Raw genomic sequence first — 14,888 nt, 5'->3', positions numbered from 1 at the left:
AGTCACAGCAGGCTTCTACACATTGTTATTGTTGTAAGTAAGTAAGTTAGTAACATATTCCATCGGTCATTTTGCACAATAGATTGTAATGATGTGGAACAAGTCATTATACTTTCACACCACAAATTAATTTGTACACAAAGTTACGTTCTGAACATCTCTACTATTTTTTAAACAAAACTAAAAAAAAGATATGTAGATATGAGTTAGTAATTCCTACCCACCACCATTTATACATTACAATAATGGAAATTCTTCTATGGAATAGAAGCTGTTGTCAACGAGAAACTTTTTCAGTTTGTTATCAAATTTTACTTTGCTGTCTGTCAGACATTTTATTTCACTGGGTAAATAACCAAAAATTTTTGTTGCAGCATTGTGCACGCCTTTTTGTGCTAATGAGAATAATGTGGAATAACGAATGTAATTTTTTTCCTTCCAGTATTATAATTATATACTTCATTGTTCCTTTTGAACTGCAGGGGATTATTTACAACAAACTTCATGAGGGAATAAATATACTGCAAACCAGTATTGTGAATGCCCAACTCCTTAAACAGCTGTCTACAAGATGAGTGAGCACCACATATTATTATCACAGCACATTTTTCCACAATGAAGACTTTCTTTCTTAAAGATCGGTTGCCCCAGAACATTATTCCACATGATATTACTGAATGAAAATATGCCAAATACCTCAACTTACTGATTTGTCTCTCCACAAGATTTGCAGTGATTCTAAATGGAAATGAAGTTGAACTATGTTGTTTTAGGAGCCCCAAAATGTGTTTATTCCAACTTAAATTCTCATCGATATGGACCCCTAAGAATTTTGAAGTTTCCACCCTATTTATTATTTCCTCACAACATGTTATACTTACCATTGGTGTAGTGCCTATAGATGTGCAGAACTGAATATGTTGGGTCTTTTTAAAATTGAGTTTGAGACCATTCACAGAAAACAAGTCAATGATACTTTTAAGAATTTTGTTTACCATTTCTTCTGCATCTGTATGGATGCTTGGATAGATTAGTCCTTTGTGTCAAGCTTAAGCAGAAAACTACTTTCAAATAATGATCTAAATTTATCACTGACTAGATTAAATTTTATGTTAGCATTTGTTTAATTATAAATGATATCATGTGTCGTCTCCTGTAAACTGTTCTTAAAAGCATTTGTCCTGGAGTCATTAATTATTCTAACTGATTTCCACTGTGGAGTATCCATACTCTAAGGAACTATGTTATTTGTCCTAACCAACTGTGCATAACGATCAGAGAGAGCATTTGTTATTAAGTAAACAGTGTTTTTCTTACTTTGAGCTTCATCAAAGAAAACAAAGAAAACATCCTACTGTCTTTATCCATCTGTGTTAGAAAGTTAAGTACTGAGACCAAGTTTTAGGATCCACATGCAGTTCTCATATAATTTTTACTATCATAGTCCTTTAGAAAACCTCCACTGATAGTACAGTAAGGAACCCAGATTCCTAATAAATACTCCAAAATTTCGCAGTAGGGATCTACACAGAGTTACCATTAAAAGTGAACTACTTTTCAGCATTAACACTCTCTCTCTCTCTCTCTCTCTCTCTCTCTCTCTCTCTCTCTCTCTCTCTCTTTCTTTGCTGCTCACACAGGTACAGGATGTCTATCTTTTCAGAGGTCTCTGAATTTTCCAGAAAGACAAGAAGCTCTTCTACTCTCCCACTCAATCTGCTAATATTGTGAAGACATAAGCTAATCTTACTTTTCTCTGGAATATTGAGCATTTTGTGGGGCTGTTCTCATGTTTTTGTTTCTTTCAAAACAGGGTGCTGCCTGAATCATGATCTTAACCTAAAAAAAGTGCCCCTCTGACACCACTAACCACAGGGATCTTGCTATGTGTGATGGTGCCCCCTCCCCTCCCCACCATATATTACCTGCAAGAAACTCAGCTAACCTATTTTTCCTTCTCCCACTCAGGTGTAGGCCATGTCTAGTATATCCCCACCTCCCAAATGGGGCAACAGGCACTGCACTCATATGAGTTGTTGTAGTTTGGGAGGGAAGATGCATGTGAGAGACTTTTCTCATACATTCCTCTTCTACAAAATATTCTGGAAGATGTCTTTAACACTCAATTTTGAGGTGTTGCTCCATTAGCATTTGTGAAAACGACAAAACCAGCACCATCTGCACCAATATTGACACCATTTGACCACATGTGCACTATAACACTACCTGCTGACAACTGACTGATCACTTGCGCAACTGTTGTTTACAGTTATTAGTTCAAGATGCCACACATCGCTTTTATGCCAGGAAGAAAATCAGTCTTAGAACTTTTTGGACTGAGTGATGCACATTTGATTTTAAATATTTCTGCAATAGCTACATTTCTCTACCACTAAGTTTGGTGTCTGTGAGATGTATGAGTCATAGGTAGAACTTTGAGTGTGTGTGTGTGTGTGTGTGTGTGTGTGTGTGTGTGTGTGTGTGTGTGTGTGTGTGTGTGTGTGTATTTTTGTTATGTTTGTTGGTGGTATTTGACTGTATTTCTTAGTCTTCAGGTGCTTTTCTTTTCACATATTTGTTTGAACTGTTCTGTTGCGTTACTAGTGTTCTGCAACTGTGTCCACTATTTGACTGTAGAAAAGAAATATCAAAAGCAAAATGCCAACATAAGTACAGGAGACATTTATGAAAGTACTTTTTACAGTGGATGCTACAAACTTCTGTATTTATTAGTAAATCTATGAGCCAAGAATAGGAGAAATTCTTTTTGGATTCTTCCATTACCTTTTGGTTGAACAATTCCAACAATTCCAAAATTGAATAACAAGTACAGTGTTTTTGTTCTATTCATTTTTGTTTATTTCATACTAGTTTTTGGCTTATTGTGCCCTTCTTAGGATAAGTCAAAAATTCAGTAGACCAAGAACAGTTTACTTGTTATTCTACATTAAAAAAGAGAAGTCATTATGAAATTTGTTAAGTCACAGACAGGAAAAGCAGGATTCAATCCTAACTGAAACACTATGCATCACAAACATTATGTAGCTAATTTACAATGCAATATAACAAATACAGAGCACCATGAAAAAAAAAACTGTTTCTACTGAAAGTAAATATACAAATTCTGCAGCATCATCTCGCATATCAAAAGGAAATTTCACTTGAAAAAAAAGCATCAGATTATGAGACAGAATTTCTGCCTGTAATTACCTTCAGAGGGTGAAATTCTTAGTTCTGCAAAGACACATATGTAAGATTACAAAACACTATAAGTGCCTTTGCAACTATTTGTTCCTTCCTTGGGTAGGGAAGATGGACAGGTCGTGGAAGGTCAGAGAGGAAGTGCAGATGAGGAGGACCTACACGATATGAAAAACAGTGAATGGCAAAGATGAAGGAAGAGGTGGTCACGGATAGATCACTGATAAGCACTGTGCCAACTTCACTCCAGAGATGATAGAATGATAAAGTGCACAGTAAATTTGAATTAAAAGGAGGAGAAATGAAATGAACAGTGCAATTAAGAACTATACAGAAACAACCATCCTGGCCATCTTTATATGCTGACTTCCTTGCCACCACTCAACACACTTTCAATAGCAGGTTAGTACACTCCAATGTTGCAAAGGTCATTTGGACCACATACACTGAAGAGCTAAAGATACTGGTACATCTGCCTAACATTGTGTAACACCCCCTCCCACCCCCCCCCCCCCCCCACCCCCCCCCTCCACACACACACGAGCACGCCGAAGTTCTGCAACACAATTTGGCATGCTTTGACTAATGTCTGAAGTAGTGCTGGAGGACATCATGAATCCTTCAGGGCTGTCCATAAATCTGTAAGAGCACAACGGGATGTAGACCTCTTCTGAACAGCACATTGCAAGCCATCCCAGATATGCTGAATAATATTCATGTCTGGTGAGTTTGGTGGCCAGTGTAAGTGTTTAAACTCAGAAGAGTGTTCCTGGAGCCACTCTGTAGCAATTCTGGACATGTGGGGTGTTGCACTGTCCTGCTGGAGTTGCCCACATCTGTCAGAATGCACAATGGACATGAACGGATTCAGGTGATCAGACAGGATGCTTATGAAAATGTCACCTATCAGAGTCACACCTGGATGTATCAGGGGTTCCATATCTCACCAACTGCACATGCCCCACATGATTACAGAGCCTCCAACAGCTTGAACAGTCCTCTGCTGACATGCAGTGTCCATGGACTTACGAAGTTGTTTCCGATTTGAAGCAAGACTCTCCAACCAGGCAGTATGTTTCCAGTCATCAAAAGTCCAATGTCAGTGTTGACAGGACCAGCTGAGGCATAAAGCTTTGTGTTGTGCAGTCATCAAGAGTATATGAGTGGGCCTTTGGCTCTGAAAGCCCATACTGATGATGTTTTGTTGAATGGTTTTCATGCAGACAGTTGTTTATGGCCCAGCATTGAAATCTGCAGCAATTTGCAGAAGGGTTGCACTTCTGTCTCATTGAACCATTCTGTTCAGTCACTATTGGTCCCGTTCTTGCAGGATCTTTTTCCAGATGCAGTGGTGTCAGAGGTTTGATGTTTTACTAGATTCCTGATATTCACAAAACGCATGTGAAATGGTTGTACAGGAAAATCCCCACTTCATCACTACCTCAGAGATACTGGGTCTCATCGTTCATGCACTGACTATACCACCACATTTAAACTTACTTAAATCTTAATAATCTGCCATTGTAGCAGCAGCAACTGATCTAACAACTGTGTCAGGCATTTGTTGTCTTATATAGGCATTGCAGACTGCAGCACTGTATTCTGCCTGTTTATGTATCTCTGTATTTGAAAACGTATGCCTATACCAGTTTCTTTGGCACTTCAGTGTAATTTGAAGGCTGTACTAGTGTGTTAATAGATACTATAAAAATACCTAGAACTCAAAGATTGCGTAATGACTACTTTCTTTAGTTACGTGTTCTGATTTATATGTCATCATCAGATTTATTTGAAAAATTCAAAAGAACCACAAATAATACATAGTGCATAATAGTAGTTAACTGACCACTAAGAACAAACAGAAAATATATCAAAGTACAATGTGAAGACATACCAAGGTTTAAGTGAACATGGCATATGTAGGCATGGAGTCACATATTTTACTCAGAAGACAATGTAAAACTGAATCATTATGGCAATTGAACCATTCAGTAAGACTACTAGGTGACCAGGTGCCAATACTGGTGAGCATTAATATTTAAGACTTAAACACAATTATTATAATCCCATGAAAATAATAGAGATACCACCTGGAGGTTGAGTAGAATTACAAAAAATGTACATCATATCAACAAGAAAACTATAAAATTATAAATTTATTTGGCACAAAAGCAAATCTCATGTTGTAGGGGAGAGAAGCCAATGCTATGGATGGCCATTTTTGTGTCATCCATACAGGAGTTTGTGTGATGGCCAAACAATGGTATGACTGCATGATCCTCCTGCTACAAAGATTTTTAAATGGAAATCTAAAACTTAAGTTTTCACTTTACTGTCTTGTACTACCACTACAAGTGACTGAATAGAAGCCTTCAACTCACTTAGTGATTTCACATAAGGCCGGATTTTATTGGTAATATCTTTTGCTAATGTATGATGGAAGAAATTGTATGCTTTGCACATCAATCTTTTGATACTCTAATGCATTTCTACTAATTTTTATCTGCCAACATTTCTCTGTTCTTTTTAAAGCAGAGAGTGCAGTAATGTCCATTATCTCAGTTTTTTTAATCACAGTGGGTCTTTTCCATGCTTTGGTTTCAAATGTAGACCAACTTACAAAACCGCACATTTGTTTGCCTAGTAACATATGTCCACTGCACAGAAAAAATAACTAGGTGAGAACACGAATGGAAATAGAAGGATTGTCCATCTAGGGAACACGCAGTACTCAGTTGCTGAATATGTTCTGCAGCATCACACAAGGAACCTGACTGACTGCTACGCCAAACAAGATGTCTGAATAGTCCCACCAAATACTAGATTCCTGGAACTCTGGAAATGGAATGATAGGATATCTTACAAGGTAAGTTTCCAACACCCTTTTAGACTTATTCACTGCTAACACCAAATCCCCCCCCTCCCTCTTTATCTATTATTCTCATCATAATGATCATCATCATCGTTGTTGTCATTCCTTGTTAAGGAGCCTGGCATTGTCTGGCTATTTTTTATTCCAATTTTCTGTTAGTCCATCTCTTCCCCCACCCCACACCTATCTAACTACTCCCCACTCTCTCTAATCCTTCCCCTCCCTCCCTCTCTGTTCATCTCCTCATCCCTCCCCCCCCCCCCCCTCTCTCTCTCTCTCTCTCTCTCTCTCTCTCTCTCTCTCTCTCTCTCTCTCTCTCTCTCTCTGTGTCCTCTCCTCATCCACATTCCACCACCCCTCATCACTCTACTGAAGTGAACTGCCTTTCCTTTCTAATTTTCCCTGACCTATCCCTTTTTCCTCCATGAGGAGGAAATTAACAGTAAAAGATAACTTCATTGTAACTCCAGCTCAAATATCAGATTGTTTAAATGAATTCTTCATAAATGTGGCAGAGTGTAAGATTAAAGTAAATCCTTTTGGAATCCACCAAGCAGCACAGTATATTACAGATTTTAAAAAGTCACAATTAAGGATATGGAAAACGTTATCATTAAAAAAATATAAACTCTGCTTGGTGGGTTGGGATACCCACTAAAGTGATTAAAACAGTGGGTGGCATAATAGCACCTCCCCTAACAGAAATATTTAACCAATCTTTTGAACAGGGATGCTTTCCCAATGTTTTTAAGTATGCTGAAGTCAGACCTCTGTTCAAGAAAGGGTCACGAGAAGTAATAGGAAACTATCGGCCTATTTTTATTCTTCCAGTCCTGTAAAAAGTGTTAGAGAAAGTAGCTGCAAACCAGATTAAAAACTTTATTGTAAAAAATGATATTATTTTAAGTAATCAATTTGGATTTCAACCAGGAAAAAACACTCTGGATGGGATGAACAACTTTATTGAAAGATAGGCAACTCACTGGCTCAGAGGAGTGAAGTTGCATGCATCTTCTGTGATCTCAGAAAAGCACTTGACTCCATGAACCATGATTTGCTTCCTTCAAATTAGACAAATACGGGATTAATAACAATGCTCTAAATTGGCTGACATCATACTTACACAACACAAAACAAATGGTAACTATCAACTCAGATGCAGTGACCTGTTATTCTAAATGGAGTACAGTATCTCAAGATGTCCCTCATGGCTCCATTTTGGGACCAATCCTGTTCCTATTCTATGTAAATGACGTACCCATAATTACAAATTCACCACCAGTTCTGTTTTGCAGACGAAACTTCTGTTTTAATTGAAGATGCTGATTCAGAAAAAATTTTGAGCTCCATCATAGGCACACTGGATACCTTAGAAAACTGGTTCCAGTTAAATGGGTTGAAACTGAACATTGCAAAAACCCATATAGCGCATTTCAAAACCAAACATTTGAAATGTGTGGAACTTAAAATACAACATAACAATCAACATATCAAAGAAGTCGACACAGTCAAATTCCGGGGATTAAATGTAGGAAAAGAACTTATGCTGGAATATACATATTGACTTCCTCTCAAATAAACTAAGCAATTTTACATTTGCAATGCAAATACTAGCAAATTCCACTGACTTGAGTACACGAATACTGAAACTGCGAAAGAAAATTGTCTGATACATGTGTACTGCACAGCAAACAGAGTCTTATTGCCCGTTATTTGGCAACTGCAAATCCTATCTGTTCCCTTCATGTACATTTATGAAATTATAATCTTTCTACATAGCAGATATAAATTATTTGACCAAAATCATTTTAACCATACATAAAACAAAAGAAATAAAAATAATTTTATGCTACCCACACACCAGCTGAAATTGTATGCATGGACTCCACATTATATGGGGATAATAATCTATCACAAGTTAATGGGCAAAAAGATATTTAATATGAAAGTAGAAATTTTAAAAACTAGTCTGCAGCAGATTCTGTGGGAGAAATGCCACTATTCAATAGAAGAATTCATAGAGAATGATATGATCATTTGAGCAGGGGGTAATTAAGTGTCAGATTTTATTGTATTAATTATAACAAAATTGTATTATTATTATAATGTTATATGAATAAATATCAGCTGTTCTTTGTTTATGATGAAATTTTACCACAATCTGATGTGTCTCCTGTACCTGAATCAAATGATTTAGATTATGTATGTTATTAGACAAATAAACCACAATTCACAATAACTGCTCTGAAAGCTAAGATAGTTTTTTGTACTTTTATGTGATACTACAACTAAATACTGAAGGCTACAAAACTGATATATGAAATTTTATTTTAGTGTTACTTACATAACTCTTCTCTGTCCAAAGAACGTGAGCCACCACCAAAAAGGCCTTTGAAAAAGCTCTCTTTGGGTGGTTCTGGCATGTCATGAGGGAGAAATAAATCTCCTACCATTTCAGCTAAGCTTGCACTGTGAAAAAAGAAAAGAAAAGAAGTCATAGGTATCTGGTTGTACTAATACAGATAACATAAGAGAGAGGGCCTAGCACCTAAGTGTGTGTAATTTTTTTTATAAAGCAGCAGAAATGATCTCACTCTCTCTCTCTCTCTCTCTCTCTCTCTCTCTCTCTCACACACACACACACACACACACACACACACACTGATCAGTCAGACACTACAACCACCTACCTAATAGCTGGTATGTCCATCTTTGGTACGGATAACAGCAGAGGCACATCATGGCAGGGATGCATTGAGGCTTTGGTAGGTTGCTAGAGGAAGCTGACACCATATCTGCACCCACAAGACACCTAATTCCCATAAATATCTGGGAGAAAGGGCCATGGGCTCTAAGACCATGTTCAATCACCTCCCAGATGTGCTCAATCAGATTCAGATCTGACAAGTTGGGAGGCCAACACATCAATTGGAACTCACCACTGTGTTTCTTGAACCACTGCATCACATTCCTGACCTTGTGACATGGCACATTATCTTGCTGAAAAATAACACTGTCGTCAGAAAATGTAATAGTCACGAATGGGTGCACATGGACTGCAATCAGTGTATGATACTCCTTGGCTGTCATGCTGCCTGTCCAAGCTCCATAGGACCTATGGATGCTAATGTAAATGTTCTCCAGAGCGTAAAGTAGCCATCACCAGCTTGTCTTGGTCCCACAGTACACGTGTCGAGCAGCTATTCCCCTGGAAAACTACAGATTCGTGCCCTCCCATCAGCATGATGAATAAGGTATTGGGATTCATGAGAACATGCAATGCTCTGCCACTGCATCAACATCCAGTGCCAATGATCACATGCCCATTTCATTTGAAGTTGCCAATGTCATGGTGTTAACATTGGCACACACATGGGTCATTGGCTGTGGAGGCCCATGGTGAGGAGTGTTTGGTGCACTGTGTGTTCATATACACTTGCCCAGCATTACCGTCTGACATTAGTTCCGCCACAGTTCACTGCTTGTCCTGTTTTTCCAGTCTGCCCAGTCTATGACATCCAAGATTTGTAATGAGTGGTGGCCACCCAATCCCACGATGTCTGGACATGGTTTCTCCTTGGTCTTATCACATGTTGGAGACACTCACCACAGCACTCCTTGAACATCCATCAAGTCATGCAGTTTCTGAAATGCTCATGCCAAGTCTCCAGGCCATCACAATCTGCACTTGGTGAAACTCACAGAGATCGTATGCCTTCCCAATTCTACACATGGTTGCCATGCTCACTGACGCAACAGCATCCGGCTAGTGTCTGACTAGCAGTCATTCCATGCCAGGTGACGCAGCTATTGCCTGGACAGGTTTATATCAATAGCAGATTGGTGGTCATAATGTTCTGGCTGATCAGTGTAAATACAAAAATGTGTACAATTACATAACATAAATAGATATATAAATTATTTGCCTTACCATGTTATATGTTTCTACATATTGTAAAATGCCCCTTAATTGCAGTAGTTAATCATTAGCATAATGGTCAACAAAATTGACATATCATTTCAGGTAAGCCTTGACAGTACAAAAACACTTCTCAGCAGAAACTTTTTAGGGTATTCCTGAAGGTGTGTTTTACACTTCCATCAGCTTAGGTAACATTGATCCTTTGTGGGCAATATTGGCTCAGAAGAAAAAATGGTTCTATGCTACAAAGCTCACACATACATCAATGAATATCCACGTTTCTTGTCTTAAACAATGGGTAGCAGCACTAGCTATATTACTTGCACCCTGTTTCAAAAGTTCAAGAATTTGTTTCTACAGCAGCACTTGTTTTGCGACACATCTGATAGTCAGTGCAGAATAGAGATCTTGCAGCTTACAACTGTTCATCTGTTATGGAAGTTGTTTTAATGTTAGTAAGGAGTTTTTGTTATTGCTTTGTTTGTTTAGACTGAGGTGTAAAACAAGAAATTTCTAATTATTCATTGTGGTATGAAATTGCGAGTTTTGCACAGAATTCTTTCCCATTAAGCTGTCAAATGTTTTCTGTGCTACTAAATGAACTGCTGAAGGGTGTAAAAAAAACCATGGTCCAAAACTTTCTCTCTGGGCTCAAAGAATGTGGAACTGTCCCATTAAACAGGGCAAAACTTCTTGAATGCTTACCAATGAACAAAAATGACATTGACATGATTGGATAGGCATTCTTAGAATAGCTAGAGAACAAAGAAGTGACTGTTAAGCATCATCAACTGAAGCTGAAAAGACGTATTTATTGTATTTATACAAATACCAAAGTCTTTAAAATAAACTTATTTTCTGTTCCTAAGCTAAACAGCTTGGTGTAATTTTTTTGTTGCCATTTATAATGTGTTCTGCTTTTAAACAATTGATGTCCTAAAATAAACTGATTAGTATCTTCCTTGTTCATTTTATCTCTCTTAATTTTGGTTATTTAACTCAGCTTTTGAATTGAACAATTCATTGAACTTCAGTAATAATCTATTAAATATATCATCATTTTTGGTTAGTTTAAATGGTCTCAGTGTATTTTTTTAACTTCTGTGAATGTACTTTAACATGTTAGACAAAGCCTTCCCACATAAAGGTAACATTGCCCCATTTTTTTTGAAAACATACTGCAGTAATAAACAGTTTCCAAAATAACACCATATTGATTTCGTCTCACATGAGATATAAATACTAACACGAGATATAAATTCTAAAAATATATTTTACAGTTTACCAGTACCCTGTCAACCAGTCGCAACTTAACATGTCAAAGAAGATGGAAAAGTGGGCCAGTGTTGCCCCAGCTGATGTTTCTGTCTGTGATCTCTTATGGAAGTTTGTTGCATAATTTAAGTCTCTTATAGTACACACTGCATTGGGATTTTGTTTAGTTTTTCCTACTGAGATGTAAGTGGTGGCTGGATGTGGTTCCATGCTCATGTACAGAACTGTTAGCTGGGTACTGGTTGAAGTAGTCCTTTATGTGAATCAGTGTTTGCAAAATATATTCACGTGAACAGTCATGATTCCCATAGATTTAAACAACTCAGTGGGGCAATTTTTCTAGTTACTTTTTGTCATAATTCGTACAGCCCTTTTTTGTAGCTTAAAGATTGTTAGTCTTGTTTCAATATGGAACCCTAGAAATGTTGTTCTTGATATACATTCTAAGAGCCCATCTTTCATTTTTAAAGACTGGTGATGGGCTTTCTGTTTATGTTGAAACTAATGCTGCTGTTTTTTTTCCACACATTTAAGGTCAATTTGTTGGTTTCTATCAATCTGCGTGCTATCATCTGCAAACAGGATTGTTTCACTATGTTTGATGTTTTAAGGAAGATCAACATATGAGAGGTGCTTCAATAAAATAATGAGACCGATACGAAAAAAAGAAAAAATGTTGCTTACTGTTTTAGTCAAGTTTCATGTTTTCTCCTTCAAAGTAATTCCCTTCTGATTGCACACACTTTTTCTAGCACTTCTGCCACTGATGGTAACATTTCTGGAACTTATCTTCTGTAATATCCTCCAAGACCCTCGTCACAGCATTTTTGACAGACTCTTTGAAATAGAAAAAAGTCACACAGAGCGATACCTGGTGAATAAGGTGGCTGTGGTAGTACTGAAATTTGTTCTGAGGTTAATAATTGCTGTACTGACAGAGCAGTAGGGGATGGCACATTTCCACAAATCATTCTCATACCACGATCTTTAGTTATTATTAGTGAAACTGTTTCTTAATTGATGTTCAGTTCTCCTGCAAGCATTTTCTCAGAAAATCTTCAATCAATCATATGAGTTCACACACCCAGTCCAAGTTGACATCCGTTTGTGAGGTTGATGGTCATCCACTGCGGTCTTCACTTTCGACATTCATTCTGGCTTCACTAGACATTTGATGCCAATAAAACACTTGAGCTCTTGACATAACCTCCTCTCCAAAAGCCTTTTGAAGCTTACCGTATGTTGTTGTCGTGTTTTCACCCAATTTAATGCAAAAAGAAATGGCATACCATTGTGCAATATTATGTGGTTCCATTTCTGCGACGAGAGACACAAACAAGTGTTAACTTATCACAGCACAACTCACGACTGAGTTTCTTTGAGAGCTCTGTACCCACTGCATGAATGAAACCACTTACTTGCTACCCCCTATCTGCTGAGGTTTTATTTTTTAAGTTCCACCCAACATTGCATAGTATGTACAGTCTGTATTTAGACAAATTTCTGTTCTACTTCTTGAAATGGAAAACCTGCATTCCAAATTATTGTTGAGGTTAATGGAGAAAAGATCAGACTGTATTACTTTTTAAGCAAACATTTAAATACAGTGTGGTTTGCAGTGCATTTTCTGCAACCTTAAAATAAACAAGCAGTAATATAAATTGGTCCTCACTGTTTTCAAATGAATCTACACCTAACTTTATATGGTGATTCAAATGAAAACATTACTAGTTCCATAAAATTTTGAAAAGTTGTGTGATGGAGTTGGTAAGTGCCAGTAGTGTTTCTTAAGGTTCAGAAAGTGACTGACAGGGTGCAGAGTGATGTCACAATGCAGGAGAAGACAGCAGCATCCACAAAAATATGGCCACCCCACATCCCACTGTCAACTTCACCATGATTGAACAGCAACACATCTTTTGTGTAGTGTAGTGTAGTGTAGTGTAGTGTAGTGTAGTGTAGTGTGTGTGTGTGTGTGTGTGTCAAACTGATCAAAATTCATTACAGAATTACAGCACAGAGTGGTGATTCATCTTTGTCACTGCAGCAAGTGTGCAAGTGGTGCAGGAAGTTTAAAAGTGGTGTAACTTCTGTGGAGGATGCCCCAAGACCAGGGCAGGATCACCACATAGTGACATAAGAACATTGAGTTAGTGGAGGAGCTTGTAAAGGAGAATGGACATAACTCTGGACAAAATAGCCACAAGCTTGAAGATTAGTATTGGTACAGCGCAGAACATTGTGGTGCCATGTCAGTTGACTGATAAATCAGAAGACCACTCTCTCTCTCTCTCTCTCTCTCTCTCTCTCTCTCTCTCTTGTGGTTTTAGGGCACACAACTACAGTGGTCATTAGCGCCCAGACTAAGTTATGAATGCACTGCAAAAGGTTAAAACAGCAACTAAAAATGTCAACACTATAAAAGGCACATTAACAGGCAAGGGATTAAAAGAAAACAGCATAATAAAATGTCCTTAGACAGGTTTCTCAAGTGGATAAAACGTAGAACCCAAGCAGCTGCTCCTGGGTCATCCGCTAAAATGGCATCCAGAGTACATGGCAGGCCAAGATCAATGCACAGTGTATTACAATTCGGACAGGATGTTAAAATGTGGTGTACCGTCACCAATTGCCAACATGGGCAGAACGGCGCCGGTACAGCCATCAGCAGATGGCGATGGCAGAACCAGCAGTGTCCAATTCGTAACCAGCAGTGTCCAATTCGTAACCAGGCCAAAACGACCTCCTCCCATCGAGAAGGGCGTGAAGAGATCATCCAAGCCGTGGGGAGAGATTTCAAGGCCCAAAGCTTGTTTTCAGTAAGTGGAGCCCAATTGGCATGCCACAATGATAAAATGCGCTGAGAAATGACCCTGCTAAAATCAGATGAAGGCACACAACAAGAAGCTGTCCAAGGCTGGAGGACCGCAGCCTTGACTGCGGCATCTGCAGTTTCATTCCCAGGGATACCGACAGGGCTAGGAACCCACATAAAGGTAACTGGAGAACTGTCATCTGCCAGCTGCTGAAGAGAGCATTGGATCCGGGGCACGAAAGGATGAACCAGATATGGATCACTGAGGCCTGGATGGCACTCAGGGAATCAGAGCAGACGACATAAGCAGAATGTCGGTGGCGGCAGATGTAAAGAACAGGCTGGTAGAGGGCAAATAGCTCAGCTGTGAAGACAGAGTAATGGCCATGGAGCCGGTATTTGAAACTGTGTGCTCCGCCAATAAAAGAACACCCGACACTGTCATTGGTCTTAGAGCCATCTGTATACATGAAGATCATAATAATGAACTTCGAATGAAGTTCGACAAACTGAGAGCGGTATACTGAAGCTCCTTTAGGAGTAAGCTGAGGTCAAGGTGAACGCGAACCTGAGTCTGGAGCCAAGGTGGCGTTTGGCTCTTGCCCACTCGAAAGGTTGCAAGGAGTGAAAAATCAAGGTGCTGAAGGAGGCGACTAAAGTGAACTCCAGGGGTAGCAGGACAGATACATACAACCCGCATTGACGGTCAAGTCAGTTATCAAAAAAGGTATGATAAGATGGGTGGTCGGGCATTAACAATAGCTGACAGGCATACCGACAAAGCAGTATATCGCACCGGTAGG

General features: G+C 38.6%; 1 protein-coding gene across 6 annotated transcripts in view; it reads right to left on the bottom strand.

The window, feature by feature from the left end:
* Positions 1–14,888, bottom strand: part of LOC126299600 (syntaxin-binding protein 5) — a 901,795-nt gene that overhangs the window by 26,727 nt on the left and 860,180 nt on the right. For all 6 annotated transcript variants that reach the window (XR_007552829.1, XM_049991623.1, XM_049991624.1 and 3 more), the window contains one exon: positions 8,418–8,542. Coding sequence is in view for 5 of the 6 variants with exons in the window: in XM_049991623.1 (XP_049847580.1) it covers positions 8,418–8,542 (125 nt within the window). In the remaining variant the exon portion in view is untranslated. The remainder of the gene's footprint in view (positions 1–8,417; positions 8,543–14,888) is intronic.

Source organism: Schistocerca gregaria, chromosome X, assembly GCF_023897955.1.
Source record: "Schistocerca gregaria isolate iqSchGreg1 chromosome X, iqSchGreg1.2, whole genome shotgun sequence".
In the NCBI taxonomy this organism is placed as follows: Eukaryota; Metazoa; Arthropoda; class Insecta; order Orthoptera; family Acrididae; genus Schistocerca; species Schistocerca gregaria.
Note: the sequence above shows the minus strand (reverse complement) of the source record. Positions and strands in the feature narration are given on the sequence as shown.